Raw genomic sequence first — 25745 nt, forward strand, 5'->3', positions numbered from 1 at the left:
ATTACAAACATTATATGAAATACTTTTTTTATTAAACAAAATGAAAGAAAAAATAAACAAGACAAAAAAGAGAAAGAAATCCCTTAACCCTCCCACCCATACTGCTCAGTGACACTACATACTATATAATAAGATGATAGAAAGCTCATGGAAAACATCTGAAAAGAAAATGGCGTACAGTCGTGTGCCTTGCACTTTGACAGGGAGTCAAAGTGTTGCTATTCATCTGTTATTACTTGTAATTATTACATTGCATGTAATCCAAATAGGTCTGAATACTGGTTCAATGTACAATCTTAAATACTATAATAACTATACTGTATGTATTGTGTGTGTGTGTGTGTGTGTGTGTGTGTGTGTGTGTGTGTGTGTGTGTGTGTGTGTGTGTGTGTGTGTGTGTGTGTGTGTGTGTGTGTGTGTGTGTGTGTAATATGATAAAGCCTATCTTGGATAGCTCTTTGGTCAGAATGTCCATGTTAAAACATGAATAATAGATCACAGATGGCCCTAAAATAGGAGAGAGAGAGAGAGAGAGAGAGAGAGAGAGAGAGAGAGAGAGGGTGAGTGAGTGCGTGCGTGCGTGCGTGCGTGTTCGTGCGTGCGTGTGTGCGTGTGTGAGGAAATGAGGTAGAGATTGTGGGAAAGTGAGAAAAAGTGAGAAATAGAAAAGTGATCACAGAAAGAAAGGCAAGAGATAGAGTGGGAGATTGAAAGAAAGAAACTTTTAATGCTTTTAGATAGATAGGGAGAGGGCGAGGGGGGGGGGGGGGGGTTGAAAGTGAATGAACGTGCAGTGAAAGCACCAGGAATATCAGGAGGAATACCCATAGTTAAAATATCATGCCTTAACGGAAGGCTTCAAGATTTCCACCTCAGCTCAGTAACATAAGGGTTGTTATGCAAGAGCTAGCTCAGCTCAGCTGGGGATGAGAGAGAGAGAGAGAGAGAGAGAGAGAGAGAGAGAGAGAGAGAGAGAGAGAGATGAGAATGACAGGGCAGCAACACAAGAGAAAGAGGGAAACGTGGTCTATGCATGAGAGAGAGAGAGAGAGAGAGAGAGAGAGAGAGAGCACAACTGAGCAAGCAGAGAGAGAGAGAGAGAGAGAGAGGAGGGAGAGACAGAACAGCAAACAAGGCAGGTAGCAAAAAGCACAGGCAAAAGCAGATTACAGGGGGTTGTGATCACACACACACACTCACACTCACTCTCTCTCTCTCTCTCTCTCAGCATGACAGCGCACTGATCAGCAGCAGCAGCACAGAGGCTGTTCTCCGTTCACAGAGGGAGTGAAGAGAGGAGAGCAACAAAGAGGAGAGGAGGAGAGAAGAGGAGGAGAGGCGAGGAGAAAAGAGAAGAAGAGAGGAGAGGAGGAGTGGAAGAGAAAGAGAGAGAGAGGAGCAGAAGGGGAAACTGAGTGAGGACTTGCAAAGTTTGATGTTAAAGTCCATCCTGGTTGTGAGTGATTCCTGCTGGTGAGACACTCCTGCATGGGTCGGGTGACAGGTCCACATGGAGGGGAGTCCTGACATCCAGCGTGAGGACTCCTGATCTTCTCCTCCGTCTCCTTTTCCTCACAAAGCCTTTTCTTCCTTCCTTCCCGCCTGCCACCATGTATTGGAAAGTGAGACTCCTCGTCCAGGTAGGCGACTGTCACAATTATAATATATAATCGTCTAAATCGCAATTATTTGAGATACTCGCGATTATTTTTGCTATGTTGAAAAATGTGCACACAAGCTTAGAACGCGCCACTTTGTGACACGTTGTAATAGCTTGTAGATAAAATATTTAAAAAATCACACTCGTGTGACGCGAGTGGTGCAACTCTGTGTTGGGGCCCCCGGGGGTGCCCGGAAGTTCCAGACCCACAGGAACATGCCCGGGGTGCCGGCCCCAGTTCCGGCGAGTCACCCTGCGTCCGAAACGGTTGAGAAATGACAGTTACCGTGTTATTTATTTTGTGAAGCAAACAGAAGTGTATTCTTTTTTCATAATGTTCCAATGTTCAATAGCACAAACACAATTAAATAGTTAATCGCGATTATTATTTGTGTGACGCATCTGACGACAGTTAATCGTCAACTTCAATGTGTAAAGCCCTGCGTCCGGCGGGGCCCTGCCTGGCGGCACCACCCGCAGCTGTCGCTGTGGCCCCTGGCCTGTGCCCTGGTGGTCCTGGCTAGAGCGTCGTCCACCAAGACCCCCGACCTCGAGGAACTCCGGAGCACGCCGGCGTACGGGGACGACTGGAACAGCACGGCTGTAAGGCTACTGCCGGACCTGCAGACGGAAACCCAGACAGACATGCAGACGCAGAGCCCCACCAACAACTATACAGGTAGGAAGGAGTTATTCTGTCTGTGTGCATGCATCGCAGGCATGCACACAAGTGTCTGTCTGTCTGTCTGTCTGTGTGGCTGGCTGGCTGGATGGCTGGGGGTTTCTCAAAGTGTGTGCCGTCGCACCCTAAGGTGCCGTGACGAAAGTCCACTCCATGGGGTGCCGTGGAATACTTTGATCATATTTGGAATCTATCCATATCGCTTCAGTTTAACCACTTAAACCCCTCTATACTTATTGTAAGACAGACCACCAAACCTCCTCGGAGTCCTCGCCAAATATAGCCGATTTTCGGTGAATGTTCCCCACCAGAATAGGGAGGGATGCCATACTGTGAAGATTTACATATTTCTTTACGTACCGTAATAAATGGTAAATGGTTCCTTTATCCAAAGCACATTACATTCTTATTGTGCGTTCTTGTGCATTCCATTCACACACCGATGGCCGAGTTAACCATGCAAGGTACCAACCTGCACATTGGGAGCAACTATAAGGGTTCAGGGGATCGAACTGGGAACCTCAAGGTTCTGGCCAACTGTAATATGACATGAATATATGTGACCAGATTTGACTGAGGGGCTGCCATTGTGCAGAAAAACTGAATTTATTTATGTTTTATCCAAAATGAGTTAATAGCACAGGCAGGCTGTTCACATACTAGAGCATGTCTGAAATAATTGTCAGAGCTGTAAGACATATCTTCAAAACTGTTGGGTCAAACTGAACAACCAATGTCAATTTTAAGCTATTCCTTGCTTTCATATGAAATGAAAAACGAAAATTACAAAAAGATCCAGTGGCAGCCCCTCAGTCAAATCTGGTCACATATAGTGCTACAAAGTAACAATGTAATTCAGGGGTGGCGTGGATGACAAACTTTTAAAACCACTGATTTAAATCTATAGATCATACACAGGATATATTATCCTCGGTGACTCACCTCTGGACTTTCCATTGTAAATAAAACATTGATAAACAAGCACATTTGGGTCACATCAACTAAAGATATAATGTCCCCGTGCTGGTGGTGAGGTGCAATGAATAAATCATGTTGTAACATGATTATCTGCTCGCTATATGTACGGTTGTTAACTTGTTATGCATGTGTTCATCTGACTTCATGTGGCACTACGTTTTTACTTTATGGAATGCAAAAATCTCTAAACGTAAACATGCACGATATTGAAATTATGAACGATATCCGATCTCTGGATATTTCCAGTGTCGGCCCGATACCGATATCCATCCATCTATCCATCTTCAACCGTTTATCCATAGTTGGGTCGCGGGGGAAACAGCTCCACCAGAGAGCTGCAGATTTCCATCTCCAGAGCAACATTAGTGACTTCCTCCTGGGGGATCCCAAGGCGTTCCAAGGCCAGTGAGTCAATGTGATCCCTCCATCTCATCCTTGGTCTGCCCCAGGGTCTCCTCCCAGTGGGACGTGCCTCGACGACCTCCCTATAGAGAGACGCTCGAGAGGCATACTAACCAGATGCACGAACCACCATGGCTCCTTTCTAGGCGAAGAAGCAATGAAGATGCAGCGATTCCGATATATTATATTTATATTGAACAAATTGCTGCAGTTTCATTTAAGTTTTGCTGGTGAAAGTAGAATAGATAGTATGCCTCTCAGGAAGAGAGACTTGTTGATTCCTCCAATTTAACCCACCGAACGGTAATTTTAACGTCCTTTTCACGAAATTGTTAGTTTCGCTCACAGCATGTTTTATTTGTGGGAGTCAATAGGTGCCGGCCGCCAAGTTAATTGGAAATGAAATGCACAACAATGGTATTCAAATGTACATGACCACCTGAGGTGGAGGGCAAGTGTAATGCCAGTTTCAGTGACTTGTATATTTATAGTCTGCGTGTGTGCGTGTGTGTGTGGTGGTGGAAAGTAACTAAGTATGTGAGTACTGTACTTTGAGTATTTCAAATGACTTTTACTCCACTACATATCGGATCCAAATATTGTACTTTTTACTTACTTAGTTACTATGTATTTTGAAGATTACCCACTTCAGCCCTACATATCAGCTATTTGAATTTATGCATTCTGCATAATGTGTACTATTGATGCCAATAGTTTTGTACTTTTACTCAAGTCAACTTATAATTCCTGACTTTTACTTGCAACAGCTGTATTTCACATTGCAGTATTTATTGACACTTTTACTCAAGTAAAACATCTTACAGTACTTTTTTCCACCACTGCATGTGTGCATGCATGCGTGCATACATGCACACGCGCATGCGTGGCAGTAGGTGATGTGGTTCAAATAGTTCATTATAGCCTAGCTGTGTTCAGCTGTACCGCCTAAAGAGAGCGCATCACAGAAGCATTGCATTGTGTCTGCATGAGTTAGCATGCGCTGGAGCGTGCAGTCGCTTCTCTTCCTCGCCCGTTTGTCCTCCATTTTTCGACCTGCCCGCCTCAATGAATCTCTCCACACTGTCTCTGTCCTCTCTGTTGTACTCACTCTTATATTCTCTCGCAAGACTTCTCTGCCTTTTCCATTTTATCCTTCTTTTTCTCGAGCATACTTATTTACACACACCAGGACAGTGGGTGCAGGGCCAATAAGGCAATTATGGAAGGAGGTAGGGCCCGCACACCATTCTTTTGGTAAAGAATTACTTTATTGAATTAAACGACAACGTTTCGATCTTAATAGATCTTCATCAGGTCAGTATACATGGATAAGGAGAATGGATAAAAGTGATGAAACCTGTGTGCATTTGTATACTGACCTGACGAAGATCTATTAAGATCGAAACGTCATTTAATTCAAGAATGGTGTGCAGGCCCTACCTCCTTCCATCCTTCTTTTTCTCCCCATTACCTCAATCTCTCTTTTTCCTCTCTCCCTAGCTCCCTCTATGATACACAGGCCACGGGCGTGTGCACAAATACAGCAGATGATGAAGTGTAAACCTCACTTGCTTAATACGCTCACACACACACATGTGTGCATGCACGCACGCACGCACACACGCACACACACACACACACACACACACACACCCTGCCCAAACGGCACCAATCTTCTTAAAGGTTTAGTGTACAAACACAGTCGTGTGTTTCCTAATGATTGCTACAGTACTGTTGCTGTGTCTGGCAGTGTGAGACACGCACACGCCTGGGCACAGACCGGAAAAAGTACAGACCGGCAGTTGCCACACCACACCACACCACATGCATGGATTTACAGCAGGCCTAAGCGCAAACCTTTACCCTATACACAGCCAGAATTCTCTGGGTGTTTAGTTGTTATCGCAGACAGAATAATGAAAGAATCACTACTAATAATGCAAGGATAAATAAAGTGTTCTTTGAATGAAGATGTAAAAGCTTTCAATTCACATGGCTTGTATACTGACAGCACAACAGTGTTGATTTAGTCCATTACCCTTTTTCACTGACGAAGACTAAACAAAAAACTAAATGAAAACTAAGCTATGATGACTAAAACTAAGACTAAATATACTGACAATTTCGTCAACAAATAAAAACTGGACTAGACTTTTACTCGAGTAAATTTTGAATTCCTGACTTTTACTTGTGAGTTGTGACAGAGTATTTCTACATGGCAGTATTGATACATTTACTTAAGTAAACAATTGTGTAATTGCTTCCAGTCTCTCCTCACTGTACCTGTCACAATAAAGGCTCAGAGAAACCATAAAAAATAACTTTATAGCAACATCCAGTTTTTAGACTGAGTTCTCCTGTATTTCCATCAAGCCTTTTTATCAGCTTTTATCAAGCTTGTTAACAACTTATAATTGTATTTGGCTTCATATATTTAATGTAGTTAGCTGTTTATTATGTTTGTATTTAACTTTTTGTCATTTTTACCATGAATTATATAAAATAAAATAAAAATGAGTAATTTAATTCAAACCCCAGCAAATTGGAGATCTTTTTTTGCAGGATACCACCAACAACTATAAGTGAGTCACTCTGTCTCTGGTGTTGGTTGAATCCTACAGTATAGCTGGTGGCTTTTCCGGGAAGACAAAGAATTAATCAGGTTTCTAATAGCCTATATTGATTCAGTTGTCCCCAGAAGGAAAGTAAGCTCACTATATCACAGGCTTTACTTTACATGCACTGCAGTCAACTGGACAATCGACCAAGTCCTTTTAAGGTCTACATTTGTTTGATTCTGTTTATTCTAAGGCTTTTTGCTTTTACTGTAATGCACAATGAAGACTAACTGGAAACAGAGAAGGTGGAGAGAAAGACTCGGTGGGGGGAGGGTTAAATGGAACACAGAGCACTGGACCCGAACCCATGACATACAGTACCAAGTAGCTCTGAGCCTTTGCGGTGTGTAATTGGTGCCACTAATTAAGGTAACACAGAAACATTACATGCAATATAGGACAACAAAATAAATAATTATACGTGTACAAAATAAAATCACACCCGTGTTAACTGAGTGGTGCAACTCTCCATCATTTAGCTGGGGACCACCTGGAACCCCCTCCAGGACCACTGGTGGTCCCTGGACCACTGGTTGAAAACCACTGTAATAAACCAATCATTTCCGCGCTGCTGTTGACCTGTAGAAATACAAAGCACTCTCATCTTGTCTTGTCTTGCAGACGGGATGCTTTTGGGCTAACAAAACAAACAGCGAAAACACCAAAATAGAGGGCGATTTCTGTAGTCTATAAATCAGTGCATGGTTCTCAAATGGGGGTACGTACTGTACGTGTCCTGTAGCCCTATAGGGTACACATGCAGGCACTACAGGGGGTGAGAGAAAGTGGAAAATGGGAAAACTGGACACAGTTTAAAGTAAATGTGCTCAGGGTGGTTCTAAGAATCAGATTCATCTTGATTGTCACATCACTGTTTTGTGAAAGTCTGTCACTCCTTTTCTTATTTAGAATCTTATATTCTTCAATATATTCTTCAAAAGGTGGGTTATCATTCATTCATAGCATGTATATGGATATATACCTCATAAGTCCAAAAGGGCTACTTTTCAGGACTCAAGTAGCAAAAATAGCAAATCTATTTGCTACTTTACCCAAAACAAGTTAATATTTGGAGGTATGACTATGTTTTCTCCCTGATGGTAAATGGTGCATTTATATAGCGCCTTTATCCAAGCCGCTTTACATAGATATTGCATTACATTCACCCATTCATTCATACACTATTGCATTACATTCACCCATTCATTCATACACTGATGGCGGCGGTAACCTTCATGCGGTTCACCAACCAGCACATCAAGAGCAATTAGGGGTTCAGTGTCTTACTCAAGACACTGGCACTCACTGCTTCGACACTCACTGGGGGAGCCCTTGCGGTTACCATCCGGACACTCTACCCCTGAGCCACCACCGCCCCCACTGATGGCAAGGATATGCTATATCTAATTCCTTTCAAATTTAGGCATTTAGCAGCATAATGCTCTGTGACTTTAAAGTGTAATATCAGAGTGCGCACGTGGCATGAACCCTATCTAGTCAACCGCTAACAACAGGTCAAGTAAACAACAGAGCGCAAAGAAAACACAAGTGCTGCGTAACCAGGATACCCGGTAAACATCAAACCTAGCATCTGTCTAAACAACATGCTATCTATCTAAATAACGTCCCGAGCATTTGTGCATGCACGTCAAGCAAACGGTGCAAACAACCTTGGTGTTTTAAAACTGTCGGCCGGAGGGAAGAATGTGAGAGTCACTGTGTGGAGAGGATGAGGCTAGTGTTTGCCTTACGTAGTGCAGCTGAGAAGAGTACGACTCAGCTGTGACTGCCCTGTAAAGCTCCCTGGCCCACTTAACAATCTGATTGTTTTACTGCAGTGTTCAACTGGGTTCAACCACAGGATGCCGTGTTTCATGTCTCTCTAAAACTCCGCCTTTTCATCTCATAAAAAAGTAAACTGGCTGGCTCACTGTGGAAACAGTAGTTCCTATTCTATCATAAATACCCTTCTCGTCACCTCGTGAGTCATGGCATGAACCGCACACAGCAAACATTCTATAGATTTTGCTGCGCAGTTAACTGGCTGAGCCAATTTTAGTTTGTTATTTCGTTAATAATCTTGACACATAAAGCTATAAGCGTATTACACAACATGGTCAGTCTTGACTGAGCCATGTTGGAGCGATGGTTGGTGCTCCACCACACAAAGAGCTCCTTCTATCTTGGACTGTCAATCCAACGCAGGCCTTATTGGCACAGTCCCAACTTAGTTATTACCTTCCCATGGTCTCTAGAGTGGTGCTGCTTGCACAACAAAATCACCAAGGCAGCCTCTTCTCAATATAAACCTTCTCAAGTTGAGTAGGGTGGTGGTAGTGTGGGTGCAGTATTTAGACTAATGCACCCCAAACGATCTGGCTGGCCTGCTCAGCCAAACAAAACAGCATTTGCAACAGCATTTAAAAGGATAAATGGTCACAAATTAAATTCCACAAACACTTGATGAATGTTGACACAAGTTTTGAAGCTGTGTTCCGGAACGCACTGCAGCTACTGTATAATGAAATAATTATCTGATATATATGTGGTTGGTAAACATGTTGAGGAAGTGTTACTGAACAAACATAATTGCAATCCATGATAAATAATCCATCCTTAAATTATGTTGATTTTGACAGCAAACTTTGTAGTTTTAGTCACAGTCTCTTGAATACGGTAGTTTCCATTTAGTCACATTTTAGTCACCTGGAATGTTTTAGTGTAGCTTTAGTCGACTAAATCTGAAGTTGATTTAGTCGACTAAAATGTATTTTGGCGGGCCTTGATGATGTCGTAATGACTGATTTTACACTTGCTGAAAATAGCCGATCTACAAGCTCACAACACGTTGCAGCGTTGTGAGCTTGTAGATCTGCTATTTTCAGCATGCAACCAAGTGTAAAATGACTTGTACTGGATCTCTTGTCCACTAGTCCCTTCCTATCATTTTAGTCTAGTTTTTAATTTTATTTTAAGGTAGTCAAAAAAAAATTGTCATAGTACTAGTCGAGGAAATCAACACTGGTGTCACATTGTCGTGGAACAGTGAAGTGCAAAGAAGATGGTGTCTACATTATCCCATGTCGTCACTCTCTCTCCATGTGGCGTGGCTGCTATAGTCGCCCACTTAGGAAGTTAGAGTTTCAGACAGACGGATGAGAGATGTTTCGCTCGGCTCTCGTCGGCCAGCTCTGTTTAACTCTTTAGCACCCAGAGCAGATTATCCTCCAATAGATGCAACTAAAGCCCTGCAGGTTAATGCATTAACCCCCAAGTGTCCTCGTGAATTCCTCACCACAGCACTGTCCTCATGCCCTCCCTTTGCAGTGGTGTTGTAAAGTAACTAACAGTGGTGGAAAGCAACAAAGTACAGTAGAATTTTGAGATAGAGTGAGATATTACTCAAGTATTTCCAATTTCCAATACTTTCACTTCTACTCCACTACATCTCAGAGGCAAATATTGTACTTTTTTTACTCTACATTTATTTGAAAACTTTAGTTACTAGTTACTTTGTAGATTTTGATGAAACCACTTCAGCTCCATGTATACATTCTGGCCATTTGAAAATAGCAGATCTACAAGCTGAGAGCTTGATACCAATACATTTGATACCAATACATTTATACATTACAGTATTGATACTTTTTCCACCAATGTCCCTTTGGCAGAAACACATGATGGCACAGTGACCTACCAGTGTCAAACACTGTAGGCTACACTGCATTTTACACTCCATCATACACATTATATACAAAAAGGTTATCTGCACAAATATACACACAAATGCTTCTAACAAAAACACATGCACAGCACACACGCACTCACGCACGTGACCACACGCACGCACACACAGATGAGCGAGAGCTAAGGGGATTTGATAATTAGTCGTTTTTGAGAGCAGCTAAGCTGGGGACCACAGAAATAGATACTTTATATACACTCACGAAGGGAGTGTATGTAAAGTGAGAGTTAGATAGAGATGGAGATACAGTGGGGGCACAAGAGAGAGAGAGAGAGAGAGAGACAGAGAGACAGAGAGACAGAGTCAGTAATACTGTAACAAAAGGTGTTGCGGTGAGAGAACTGTCAGCCAGTGTAATATCTTTGACAGCATGCCACGCCAGTGGTCCCAAACTTTCCCATGCCAAGGATCCCCAAATAGGCATAATCTCTGGCTGCAGGTTATTGTGAAAGGGCATTGAAAGGAACATGAAAATGGCTACAGTAAAATAGACAATCTTCAAGCAGCATCACACTGCGTTGTGAGCTTGTAAGGTCACAATTATTGTGGGAAATCTTTGGACTATTTTGGGAAGATGTTTTTGGTCTTTAAAATGTAAAAAGAAACGTAAATGTAGATTTCATTAAACTTTCCTCTCCTTTCCATTTGGTGGCAATTTGAAAAGCACAGTGTCACACAACCTCAGACATTCCACATGATGAAGCACAACTCGTGGCAACAAGGGACATCTGGTGCACTCCGTTTTCATTACATAATGTGTTACAGTAGTAGTGCATTCCCTCAGTGGAATGTTCTTCTATCTGGTGAAATAATTATTGTTAAATGACACTTGTTTCAACCTGCCGTTCACTATTTTGTGCATGTTTGTTCAGGCACAATTGTTAAAAAAAACAGGCAAAAGAGCAGATCTCCAAGCTCATATGTTGCATCCGGTTGCATCGCAACATGTTGTCTGTGATACAGACCTGGCCTAAAGGTCAGGGAAGTGCCCTTGTTGCCCGAAGGTTGCCGTGAATGTACCAAGTGAATGGTCTCTCCTAGTCTCGCGCAGCCAGACAAAACATTCCACAATCTCTGAATGCTATATCGAGTCTGGAACTACACCAAATCAGACTACCGGTACTTTACTTCTGCGATACCTTGCAGGCGTGCATTATTAATGACGATAAAGAACACCCTCTCGTGTAATATTGCAATTATACAACAGTTACCCTTAATAAAACTAAGATAATCGCCGAAAAAGTTTAATTTTTCAATGACAGATGACACTATGACCACAAATGTCCCAAGAAACTAGATGGCCTAGCCACCAAGTCTGCTGTGCTCTGAGAGAAAAGTAATGGTCTCTGTGGTGAGAACACAAGTCTCAGGGCTGTCCAGCCAATCGTGTGTTTGTGTGTGTGTGTGTGTGTGTGTGTGTGTGTGTGTGTGTGTGTGTGTGTGTGTGCGTGTGTGTGTGTGCAGTATAGCGTGCATGTGTCTGCATCAGCAGGTGCAACAGTGAATCTTTAATGCAGGGAGCTTAATCTTTTTTTAATCACAAACTATTCTGAGAGCTTTCCTGACAGCGTCCATGCAGGGGAGCAGAGCTATTGAGAAGAAGAGAGGATATAGAGAACAACAACACACAACAATGGATGTTTCTGCCTGCTGAGACGGGTTGCCAGGTTGGCGTCCCAAGGCATATTGGCGGCCCATTGGACGTTCTCTGAATGAATGGCGCCCCAGTTCCCTGCTACAACAGCTAAAGCTTTGCAGAATAAGAATAGAACCAATAGTTTAACCAAACAAACCACAAAGTCAACACAGCGCACGAGTGTGTGCACGCACATAAGCACACACACACACACACACACACACACACACACACACGCACGCACGCACGCACCATATTCCCTTACATAACCCCCAAACCATTTAAGACTATGGCCGATTCTAAAAATGATCTAAAAATCCTGACCTAAGTTTTCTGAAAACCTTCAAATATATATGTTGCTATAGCATGGTGTATGTATGGTGTAGCAACAACTACACCAAAAGGAGTTCCCGTCTTGTAAAGGTATTCAGTATTTTAGCCGTGACCTAAGCGCCCCCTCCAGAGATACTTCCGGGTCCTACTTGTGTGTCGCTTTTGTGTCCCCATAGAGTTATACTGTGTCCCTCCGTCGGACTACATCTGAGACTAAAACCACAGTAGGACTACAAAATGACGTCGGACTTAAATACCGAATAGTTACAAAAAGGGGACCGATCCCGCCCATAATGGGTTAACTTCATGAAACAGTCAGTAAAATAATTTCAAATCTAACTAACACCAACTTTGTCCCCAGATTGGCACGTAGATCCCAAACAACTGGCTCCGCCGTGTCCACAGTGTGTGTGGCTAAAGGCTTATAGCATGTCCGAAACACCCATAAAACAATCACATTCAGTAACAGAAAGATCAACAGACATGTTTACTGACCAATTAAATTCTTAATCTATACTGAACTAAAGATAAAACATAAAATATACAGTATTTTACAGTCATTTTCTCTCTCCCTGTCGGTATATTACCGTATGTATGTAGGCTGTGTGTGTGCGCGCGTGTGCGTGTCGTGTGCGTGCGTGCCTATGTAGGTGCTAAAACACCTCCATCACACACACAGCCCTCTGCGGTCCATATACCGTCACGTAACCTCCTTCATATTTAATGTGTCTTTTTAGAGGTAAAGAGATCGTCTCAGCCACGTGTGTGCATTCAAGTGTGTGTTCATTTATGTGTGTGTGTGTGTCATGTGTGTGCATGCGTGCGCGACACAGAGCCGGCATTCCTGACTTAATTCCTATGACTCAGCTTAATAAGCTTGAGTAAAAGAAAAGCACCCTAGCTTTTCCACCACACACACACACACACACACACACACACACACACACACACACACACACACACACACACACACACACACACACACACACACACACACACACACACACACACACACACACACACACAGGTGAACTGATCCAACAAAAGTCGTCTAGTCGGTGCAGAATATGAAAAGCAACAAACAAATTCAGGCAAAGCCAAGTCATTGGTCAAAAATAAGCACAAATACTGGTGGACATACAGTACATACAGTAAGGTGAGCAGAGAACATGTACTGTACACAGACACAGTAAAGCTGACAGAGAGCAGAGAACTACGCAGCAGGGCTTAAATAGAGTGTGATTAGGACAGGCATGTTTAACATCCAGACCAGCCTGGGGGCCACTTGTGGCCAAAAAGGACAGATTTCACATAGCCTCCTTCCGAATAGATTATATTTATGGCCCGCCAGTATAGAGGCTATCTATGCACGTGACATCATCGGACACAGAGGTTTTACGGGAACTCCTACTAAGTGGCAAAAAAACCCTACTTTCTGGCCTTGCCCTTGACAGCCCATACATCCAAACAGAAAAGTCAAACAATGTTAAACTCACCAACATTGTAGGTGTACGAAAAGCTTGCAAAGTGTTTGATTCATAAACATCCACCAGCCTGGCATGGCCAGGTGATTATTGTGTGTGTCAGAGTTTTGGGAAGCGCTTGTCCTGCTGCCTCCAGCATTATGTGACATTTAGAAACAGGTGGTATGCGGGTCAGTTGAGTGATTTCAACGAGCACTTCCAAACTCCAATGCTCCAAGCTGCTCAATGTTTTGCCACTCAGACAGTGTCCCGGTGGAAAAGTGATGCATGTGTATAGAGCGGCGCAGTCCCTTCCCCTTTCAGAACAACGAACGGCCCAGGAAATGAAAACGCAATGCATTTCCCCATAAGCAGTTTTTATTTAAACTGCTTATTTTTAAGCGTCGTACGAAGCCAGCTCATGTCGTGACAAATCATGACAACACACACAATATTTCGGGCCAAACAAAGAATTAGAAAGTAGAAAAAACGGCAGGTTACAACACATTTTTTTGTTGTTTTTCTTCTTTGTAATTATTTGTTTGGTCCAAAATATTGTGTGTGTTGTCATGATTTGTCACGACAAGAGTTGGCTTCGTACGATGCTTAAAAGGTCTTTAAATAAATAAAATAAAAACTGCCTATGGGGAAATGCATTGCGTTTTCATTTCCTGGGCCGTTCGTTGTTCTGAAAGGGGGAGGGACTGCGGGAACTACCCATAGATCCGAAGTCCCGTTAGTGCGAACATGTACTGCTCCCGTGCTTGCGGTTAGGTTTAGGTTTGCTCCCGTGCTTGCGGTTAGGTTTAGGTTAGGGTTAGAGATAGGGATAGTAATTTCGGAACAATGAACCTTCTGACTAATGACACGGCACCGGGACTGCGCCGCTCTATTGACCTTATGCACAAGACTGCCATCTTGCCAGCAAGGTGCTAACTAGGTGCAACTTCCCATTGACAGCCCATTCATCCAAACAGAAAAGTCATATCTAATTGCATTAAACAATGTCAAACTCACCAACATTGCAGCTGTACGAAAAGCTTGGATTATCATTGTGACCAAGTGGGTCACACAACCCAGGGCACGGAAGGACACGACACAGGCAGTTGTTCTCAAGTAGGCTGTTTTATTCCTCTTAAGCCAGGGCATAAAATTTGAAAGCGTCACAATAATACTTTACACATGCAGGAGAGCAGATGGCTCTCTACTGTCCGGAGTGTTTGTGGAGATGATTTAACCTGTTGTGCCTTGATCAAGTCCATGCACAACAGGTGCGCAGCCACACCCAGCTCTGAGTCCAGTTCTAGTTTGACTCAGGCCAGGTGTGACTGCTTACATCAGTCACCCTCCCTCTCACAATCATCTTTCTATCTGCAATGTGTTTGTTTCATAAAAATCCACAGTAGACATGTTATGAGCTACTTCCTGACAAGAAATACCTTGCAGGTGATTTATTTCCTAAGTTTGGAAGTGCTTGTTATCAGTAAAGCAACGTCTCCTGCTGCCTCCTGCATTTCATTATGTGCAAATTCAAAACAGGTGGTACGCATGGGCCAATGAGTGATATACAACGATCACTTCCAAACTCACTTTGAAAAAAATCACCTGCAATGAATTTCTTGACAGGAAGTAGCTCAGGCATAAGTCATAACATGTCTATGATTTTTATGAAACAAAAACTGACATTTCTGTTTGGATGAATGGGCTGTCTATGGGAAGTTGCTAGCACCTTGCTGGCAAGATGGCAACCATATGCATATAGTCCATACTCCCTAAAGTCATGTGAAGATGTAAAACATTATATATTATTTTTTAATATATTCTATTTTTTTAATATATTTTATTTCTTTGTAGAGTCCGTTTCATACCTGGTTATATTTGGCTACACTGCTATTTGAACAAAAATACGACTGAAATGAGCATTTGTGCCTGTCGTAGACATGCGCAGAGCAAGTTCAGTCAGGGAACCTCAGTGCAGTTGCTGCCGCCTGTTAATTGCAGTCACGCATCACGCTCTCATTCACATGATTCACTCAACCAATCACACACTCACTCCATCTTCATACCGGCTACTTTAACCGGAGGTTAAAGTTGCTTGCTGCTGTATCAGCATGCTGCTGTATACAAACCTGCTGCTCACCCACCTCCACCCCAGCTACCACCTGTCGTTTTGGATCTACTGTTTAGGTATGGGGGATTCAGAGTCCCTGTGGTCGGGACTGATGCGCTTGATCTGAGTGCCTCAAAAGCAAATCCAATACATTGCCAAACCATAATAAATATATATTGCTCATCTTATATTCTTTTTTTTATATATATATATATTTTTTATCCCACAATTTTGTAACCCATTTTTCACCCCTGTGTCAATCATCTAATCATTCTAATGTGATCCTGGGCTCTACACACCCTCCACCAACCTAGTCCCCATATATGGGGACAAGGGGAGAGCAATGGACTTGAACTCATGCTTCCTTCATGCCTGAGTGTCCAAGTTGCTCCTTTACACCTGACAGGGGGGAGTTTCCCTGGTTGGACGTAGCGCATGGAAGGAACACGTTATTCCAACCAGTTCCTTTCCCCTCCATCAGGCGCCCCGGCTGGCCAGGGGGAGGCAGTTTAGTGACCAGGATTACTGCATGTTTTTTGTGAGGGTACCTACCCTAGGGGACACGGGGAGAACATGCAAACTCCACACAGAAAGGCCCTTTCGCCAACCCCGCCTTCGGGTATGGGCTCATCTTATATTCAATAAATATATATTCCATCCATTCTTGAGTTGTCCTGACTGAACTGTAAATATATTACCAATGCAGTAAATGCATGTGGAAAAAAAAGATTTGAATTGTTTTGGGTTTTTTCACAACACAGATATGTGCCTTTTATTTAATTTTGTTACACTGCCAACAAACCATTGATATAATATTGCACTGTAGAGAAATAACATTGTTGTTGCAATACGAATCATTTGCATGTGACTTCATTATGATCTAAAACAAATAGCCTGTGACAAGAGTCAAGACACACAGTCTGCCTTAACGTCATAAGTCACCTTTTCATGCACTTTCAGAGCTTTTTCTCATTTTAATTAATTTCCATATGATTACCGTATTGTCCCGAATATAAGACGACCCCCATTTTTCAACACTCATTTGTGGAAAAAGAGCATTGAATGTCAAATAGTCTAGTCCCCGATTATAATACGACCCTGTTTTTTAGGATATCTCCATTTGAAAAAAAAACTTATATTCAATTTCAGGCCAATAGGGTATATGGTATTAGTATTCTTTCTTTCTTTCTTTCTTACACTGTACAAATCCTCTGTGTTCATACAACTGTACAAGTGGGTCTATTTGTACACTTTGAGGATTTTCTGTAGAAGTCTCAGAGTTACACGTTGTACTGTTGAGTCAAGTGTACGCGAGCACACACACACACACACACACACACACACACACACACACACACACACACACACACACACACACACACACACACACACACACACACACACACACTCACACACACGCACGCACGCGCGCGCGCACACACACACACACACACACACGCCTCTGTGGGGTTAATAGCTAGAGTGGCTTTTATTTTCCCCTTCGGGATCTAATCTGGATGTCATACAGTACTGGTTTCAACATACTGCACGACTGCACGTGTGTAGTGTGTGTGTGCCTTGTTGTGTGCATGTGAGAGAGAGCGAGAAGAGATGAGAAACGCTGTCATCTCTACACAGGATCATGGGATTCTCTCTCTCTCTCTCTCTCTCTCTCACCACTGCAGAAATCCACCCATCTGTCTCTCCTAATCAGCTAAGAGCAGCTTGCACGCTCCTGGGGTTTTGCTTAATAATGACATAACATTACACACGCACGCACGCACAGTAGCATGATTACAGTAGGCCTATAGTTATGCAGCAAACTGCAGCGTCAGACATGCCCTTGATATGAAAACAATTATAAAAGTCAACAGTAAATATATTCTAATGTCTCTTGATAACAATTTAACCAATAACTAAGGTTTCATTTGTACTGTACAAGTTCTAGAAGATCTACAAGCTCACAATCCATCGCGATGTGATGCGTTGTGAGGTTCCAGATCAGCTTATTTCGAATAGCTGAAAGATAAAATAGGGCTTCATTGTTCTTTTGAAAATAGCCGATCTACAAGCTCACAGTGAGCTTGTAGATCTGCAATGTTCAAATGGCCGAAATGTATATACAGTAGGGCTGAAGTGGTTACTGTATGTTTTGTGATAATAATCAAAATCTACAAATTAACTTTCCCACTTCAAATAAATAGTCAAAAGTACAATATTTGGATCCGAGATGTAGTGGAGTAGAAGTAAAAGTATTGGAAATTGGAAATACAGATGCCGCCAAATTGTACTTAAGTGCAGTAGCCTACTTAAGTAAATGTACTTAGTTACTTTCCACAGCTTCCCAGCGCCAGCCTGCCTGGCCTAGTGGCCTGCAGTGATGTTCCAACAATAGCTGCTGTGTGGTGAGAGCCCTGCAGCCACCAGGCTGTGTACTGTAGCCTAGCATACACAAAGACACCAAAATAGAAGCTGCTTCTGCTTCTGGTTCATGTCTTTCTTTCTCTTTGTTCATCCTGCTGTAATTTATCATCCGTTTCCCAGCAGAGGACAGAGATAAAAAAAGAAGTCTGAGAAGTGCGGCATAGAGTAGCGCAAACGTCGATCACTCTGCTGATTTCTGATCGTCTGCACCTTTGTTAAAAAAAAAAATTTAAGATATTTTTTTTGCGGCTTACGCCTTTTATTGATTTTTGAAGGGACAGACAGTAGGCTGACAGGAAACGGGAGAGAGATGGGGGGATGACATGCAGTAAAGGCCGTGTCGGGTCCGGGAGTCGAACCCGCGGCACACTGCGACTGGATTACCAGTCCGGTGCCCAGACCGTTACGCTACGGCCTGGGCCCACCTTTGTTAAATTGACGCACACACGTACAGTACACACACACACACACACACACACACTCGCTCCAACTAATTAATCTCATGTCGCACAGCTGCGTTTAGATTCTCCCGGCGGATCCTGCCGGAAGCTGCCTATGCCATAGAAAGCATAGGTGGACCCCAGGCTACATCTGACCTGACCTGACATACCAGGGGTTCTCAACGTTTTTGGCTGGGGACCCCGGGACTCGGGGACCCCCGGAAATACTTTGGCCGTGTCTCGCGCCCCCCTATGTGTACTATGTGGATACACTATGTGTACTATGTAAACATTAGGGGGAACCCCCCAAAAAATGTTGCCCCCCCCCCCCCCCCCACGGGTTCAGAACTCCTTTGACATACCCCTGTCAGAGCGGTGTTGATTTTGGTAAATAAAAACTATAAGCTATATATACGATGACTAAAACTGAGACGAAATATATTGACCTTCCATCAACAATGCGATGCAACGCATTGTGAGCTTGTCAATCTGTTTTTTTTTTTTTTTTAATACTGTTTTTATTAGGCATTTTTTGTATGACAACATCAGAATATTATCGACAATGATAATGAGTTCTGTTAAATAAAATGAAAAAAACAATAACAGGCAATGTAAATGTTCCACATACAATACATAATAAAAAAGACATATAAATGTGATAAACATGAAAAAACAAAAAACTGTTAAACAATGTCGATCTGCTATTTTGCTAAGATTTTTATTTAGACATTTTAAAACTTGAAATGAGACATTCTGCACAATGAACATTTTGATGCCAATACTTTTGTACTTTTACTCGGGTACATTTTGAACTTCTACTTGATCCAGACTTTTACTTGTAATGGAATACAAGTACCTATTGGTACTTTCACTTGAGTAGTTTCTAAACCACTGCCTTTCTCCTCAGCGTTGTCATGCATGGCCGTTCTTCTTCTTTCTCCTCAGCGTTGTCATGCATGGCCGTTCTTCTTTCTCCTCAGGGTTGTCGTGCGTGGCCGTTCTGCCGCCGCGCCGCGGGTCCTTCTACGTGGAGAGCGGCGCGGGCATGTCGGTGGGCAGCGTGCTGGCCTTCTGGTGCCGTGAGGGATACCAGCTGGTCGGCAGCGACAAGATCTACTGCAACGTCAGGAACGGCAAGCCGCAGTGGAGCAACTACCTGCCCGTCTGTGAAGGTGAATACATCGCTGAGGATTTTTACTCAAATCCCCCAAAATCCTCCCTGTGTCATGATGATGGAGGCACGGGATAAACAACAAGATACGCCCGGGATTCGAACTCGGTCTCCTGCGTGAAAGTCCAACATCTTAACCACTAGACTACATAGAATGTCTCCAGGGGAGATATTAGACTTTTTGAGGCCATCAGACTACACATGACATACATTTCAATATGAACATGCTATGACACTGTTGAACATATAGTAGATCAACTTAGGCCTCTTTTACACGGCGACCATCTCCAGATAAAACGGCAAAGTCCTGTTGCGTTCTCAATTTTTATTTACCCTTTACACGAGAACGCACACTTTATGAAAACGCTATAATGTCGCTATGTGGCGGTAACGGGCTGCCAAATAGACCAGTCACCCACGTACAAGAAGAAGAACCCCTACGCGCAACACAGGCTGACAGGCAGCCCAGAGCATGCAGGCAGAGAGTGCCACTGGAAGGTTATATATTTTATAATACATTAGGCTACATAAACGCTGCTGCCGTGGCTGCCGCCTATCACAAGGCATTTTATTTACATCATGGTTTTACATTCACCATCGCTGATGAGCAGCGCTTTGTAGGCGAGGAGGGAGGCTTGTTCAGGAACTCCATTATATCATAATTATATGGCTCCGCATCAATGTAATAAACATATGCGCTGTCATACGTTTTGCGGATTCACAGATTTGCCTGTTTACATGGAGAAGGGATAAAACGGCGTTCTCAAAGATTTCCACTCTGGAAGGTGGTTTCACTTTGTTGCGTTTTCACCACCTGAAAACACCATTCTCGTCTAAAGGGACACCAGCAAACGATACTTTATTTAGCTGTTTTCTATGAACACCGTTCTCGTGTAAAGACCACCTTAGTCTGCAAGAGGCTGGTCTGTGACAGAGTATATCAGTGGTTTTCAACCGTTTTCATACATTCTCCAATTGTGTAGACTTTTTGTAAATTAAGTAATGCTGACGTTTAACAATAATTTAAGAGTGCAACTCTCAAGAGTTAAACATCTATACTATAAGGGTCCATTTGGTTACCAACTCTCCATGATTTATAGCTGGGGACCACTGGTTGAGAACCACTGACTTTCAGCATGTCATGAAAGAGCTTGGTATTTACTTTAATACCCGAAAATGCCCTACACATGATATCCTTATACTTCTGTCATGTTCAAAGTGAATACACAAACAAATAAAGCAGACTCCATAAGAGTTGGACAACCAATAACCTAGCCGTCCTAATTGTAGCTGCCACTTCAAAATTGACTGCAATTTTCTCACGGGTATAAGCATTTCATTCACAACAACGGCCGTCCGGCTTTTCCATTCACACTGTATAATTATAAACTGTTGCTGCTTGCATGTACTGTAAGCCTACTTGTTAAATGGTAAATGGTGCATTTATATAGCGCCTTTATCCAAGGCGCTTTACAGAGATTGTGCATTACATTCACCCATTCACACACACATTCATACACCGATGGCAGCGGGAACCATGCAAGGCACCAACTAACACATCGGGAGCAATTAGGGGTTCAGTGTCTTGCTCAAGGACACTTCGACAAGTAACTCTGGGGGAGCCCGGGTTCGAACTGGCAACCTTAACGGTTACCATCCAGGCACTCTACCCCTGAGCCACCGCCGCCCCTTGTTGAACTTGCACAAGCCAGTTTACTGCTCAGGAACATTCCTACTGTAGCTACTAGCTGGTCAAATGTCAGGTTTAATCAGCGTCTTAGCTGTATGGATACAGTTTTCACTGTATCCAAGAAGGCCAGGTAAAAGGAAACTATAGAGTATAGAGGGTATGCACGTGACATCATCAGATTCATCATACGTGGAAGTTATATGCGGAAACTCACTTTGTCACTCACTTTGCCACTCACTTTATGCATGCACATACTCTCTATTGCTCCTGCTGCTTGTCGTTTATTTTTTATTTCTTTCATAATTTAAATGTAAGATTCAGTAGATCAAAAGAACTACTCGCTCCGTTAGAAATCTCACCGTTAAATCTGATATATTAAAACTAATAAATGAGCGCTCCATGGACCACTGGATGAAGATACATAGTGGCATCATCATATACACGGAAGTTATGTGGGAACGCCTACTGAGTGACAAAAACAACTACTTTCTGGCTTTGACAGCCTCCCGACAGAAAAGTCTGATTGTATTATCTGGTTGTACACATTGTTTTATGTATAGACTTCACTACACTGTATAGTATAGGATATAAAGACACATTATGTTTTAAGAAATTATCTTTGTCTTTTCCGGCGCTGACCCATCATCCTCCCGCCACACACAGCCATCCCCCGGCCAGAGGACAGGGGTCTGCGCGTGGCCGTGCTGGCCTCGGTGGTCAGCGGAGTGGTCATCCTGGCCATGTCCCTGTCCTTCCTCATCTGCTGTCTGCAGGAACGCAACGGCCGACAGCGAGCCAAGAGAGAGGGACGCAGCAGGTGGGTCACGGCATGGGATCGCACCCATAGTTATATAAAAACTTGATTGGTGGTTTTCAACCCTTTTCACATCAATTAAGGCTACGTTATTTATTCTGCATTTGAACCACAGACCACCATTTGATGAGGTTTAGCCTCTCAGACCTGAGACTTCGAATATTTTGTTTTATCCACAATTCCATGCTGTATTGATGTCGTACCATTAGGAGAGATAACAGGCAAACATTGATCAAAATAATATTCTTCTACATTCTCTAATTGTGCAGACTGTAAAGTAATGCAGATGTTTAACAATAATTTAACTCTTGAGAGTGTAAAATTAAACCAAATAGACCGGTACGGGTCCATTTGGTTTCAATTTACACTCAAGAGTTAAGAGTCAATTAGGTTACCAACTCATGTCCAGGGGTCATCAACATCAACATGTCGGTGCATGGACAAATGTGTCCGTGGCAAAGACTTGGTCTTGTCCATGTGGCAAATGTTTGATTTCCTTTATTACATACCATTCTAATGTTCTTATTGTGGTCATAAGACCCAATTACTGAATGTCAAGTCTCCAGGTTTTCTTCAGAATATGTATGGCACTTGTTTACTATGACACGAATACTATGTAGCCTATGGCACATTATAGGAGTTAAAATTAGTAGGCTAAGGCTACTAGTGGTTTTCAATTGTTTTATTTGCAGGGACCCCCATAACTCTGAGTGTATAAATGGAACCAAATAGACCCGTAACCGTAAGGGTCGATTTGGTACCATTCGAACAACTTATACAGACCTGTTATGGTCATTCAGGGCTATAGCTCTTTATAATAACTACCCGTTACCCGTTGTGAGATATTTGCCCCCCCTTGTGGCCGTGGGGGGTACTGCGCCCGGGTGCGTTTGTAATTGACTAATACATTCATTAATAATCATTAATGTGTGAAATCGAAAAAAGGGCTTCGTTACGCCCTCCATATTCATATGGTCAATGCCTGTGTGATTGGTGCAGGCAGTAAGGAGCTACGGCAGTAAGGAGCTACGGCAGTGTTTCTGACACACAGACACACACACACACACAGACACACACTCAGACATTGTTAGAATTATAGTATGATGATGATGATATAATGTTTCTGGTGTTGTGTTATGTTATGTTTGTAATGAAGGTCTCATCATTCATGAGTGACGCGTGTCTCTCTGGCATCTCTCTCCTCCATGCAGGCGCAGAGAGAAGCGCTCGGCGCGGCGCAGCGAGTGCTGGCTGGAGAGGGAGGAGGGGGACTGGGACGCCTTCCCGGCTCCAAAGATCTTCCACCTCTCTCAGAGGATAGACCCCCGGCTGGCGCCCGACAGCCCCCTCTACCTGACCGGAGGACTCACTGGATACGAGAACAGAGGATACCAGAGGTAACCTGACCTGATCAACATCTCCTATCTGCTGCCTGCCTGCTTCAAAACTTCTGTACAAAGCTAGCTTAAAATATCTCAGCTTGTGTACAGGATAACTTGTTAAAATACAGTATACAACATATCTCCCCTCTCTCTCTCTCTCTCTTCTTCCAGGAGTCAGGAGAGTTTGCTGAAGGCGCCGCTCCCCGGCCTGTACCGCTCCGACTCCCAGCTCCACCCCCAGTACCCCCACGTGGTCCTGCAGAGAGTCCCCACCCCGACGGCACCGCCCGCCCCCTCCATGTACCTCCACCACCACCTGCCCTCCTCGTCCGCCCCCTCGCCCTCCAACACAGCCACAGCGGCTCAGTCATCACAGGCACATATGATGGGCCCCTACTCTGCTGCCTCCGGTTACCCGTCCCCGCCCAATGCTAATGCCTCTGCCGCGCCTCCTTACCCCAACCCTAACCCCGGCCCTGCACCCGGTTACCCCCAGCCCAATGCCAATGCCTCCGCCGCGCCTCCCTACCCCAACCCTAACCCTTACCCAATGCCCAATGCCTCTGCCGCGCCTCCCTACCCCAACCCTAACTACCACCACAACCCTAACTCAAGCCATCAACAGCGACCGTGGCAGTAGGGGAGATTGTTCCCGCGTTACACGCCAAGTTGTCGTCAACATACAAGTGGACGACGAGGAGGGAGCCTGGTTAACATCAACAGCAGATTTGAGAGGACGTTTTCTTTCTTTCTTTATTTGAAATAGGTCAGTGTAGAGCGACAGGGAGCCAAGGGCAGAGAAAGAGAGGAGAGACAAGACGGGAGTCGGAATCGAACTCCGGGTCCCTCGTGCTCACTATTGGAATCTAGTTGTGCATTTTGCTAAAATGTTCACACACTGGCTGAGCCACCGCCGGGCACCCAGGGAAGGATCTCTGTCCTCGCTGTTTTATCAGAAGATACTTGGCCTGCTTGGACACTCTGAGGACATCTTGAGGCACGCTTTGAAAACGTGCAAGGGGACTACTGAGGGGGACTTTGATTGCATCCTTGGTTGAACGAAGTCGTGATGTTTATCGCTACCCGTTGTCTACCTTGTATGGCGGCGGAGATGGTTACTGTAAAAACTGATCCTAGGGCTAGGCTGTGTATTAAAATCCTTCCCATCATTAAAAAAAAGAACAGTTGAAGGGAAAGTTGCAAGGAACAAAAAATGTTTTTTTAGCTAACATATAAACAAGCTATAGTCTTCTACTGTAGATTTCAAGAAACCTTTTGTCTTTAACTAGAGACTGACTGCAGGCGGTGGGCATAAGATAAGCTACAGCTAAGATGTCCGAACTTTAACCCTAATACCTTTTACCGTGCACTATACCTGTAAACATAGCCATATATGTAATGAAAGATTTATACTATAGAGAGATGACTCTTGCACTGTACGTATAGCCACATCTACCCTGCACTTCTATGTGGGGAAGAGGTTGGCACAGTTAGAGAAAGCACTGTGATTTATAACTGCTTTGTTGCTGCTATAGAGCTACAAAAACAAACAAACCGACAACAACAGGCCGGACCATTGTGTGTTGTATAGAGCATACATAGGCAATTGGCGACCCGGGACCAATTATGCGCCCCCCACCTTCACTTAACGCAGGTTAATATGGGAATACTGATATATTATTGATTTCAGCTGTTACAATTAAAGTTTTTATGTCCAATGTATTTGTGTTTAAGTTCATAAAGTTAACATGAGTATAACTAAATGCATTTGAAATTAAATTAAGTTACTTTTCAGGATTCCAATTCAAATAATAGCTGTACAAGCTCAAAACGCTTCGCAGTGCGACGCGTTTTGAGCTTGTAGATCGGCTATTTTATGTGGCCCTCTGGAGTGAGTGTGGAAAAGTGATGCATGTGCATACTCTACTCTACATACTCTACTCTATAGCAATGGTTCTCAAACCCTCTCAAGGACCAGAGGTTTCCCACCACCCACTAGAACGAAGAAGAAAAAAAAACATTGCATGGATGCACTTGGGAATCTGGGATGTATCCTCACTCAGTGATGTATCCCAACTTCCCAAGGTCATCAGGGTTTCGGGTCTCGCAACATCATACCTCTCACTCAGGTGACCCTGCCGGGATTGGGAGGTAGCTCAATCTGGCGCGTGGAAGGACTAGGCTCTGTGGGTTGACC

At 43.5% G+C, this 25745-nt stretch overlaps 1 protein-coding gene across 1 annotated transcript; it reads left to right on the forward strand.

Annotated features, from left to right (window-relative positions):
- Positions 1–1610: 1610 nt before the first annotated feature.
- LOC310853636 (uncharacterized protein) lies at positions 1611–24188 on the forward strand (the record flags this gene model as incomplete). The annotated part of the gene is made up of 6 exons (XM_083758027.1): positions 1611–1640; positions 2099–2339; positions 19472–19663; positions 22016–22169; positions 23378–23563; positions 23720–24188. 6 exons carry the CDS (start codon positions 1611–1613, stop codon positions 24186–24188), a joined length of 1272 nt encoding a protein of 423 aa, XP_083614153.1.
- Positions 24189–25745: the final 1557 nt, after the last annotated feature.

Source organism: Protomyctophum parallelum (assembly GCF_964188405.1).
Source record: "Protomyctophum parallelum genome assembly, chromosome: 22".
NCBI lineage: Eukaryota > Metazoa > Chordata > Actinopteri > Myctophiformes > Myctophidae > Protomyctophum > Protomyctophum parallelum.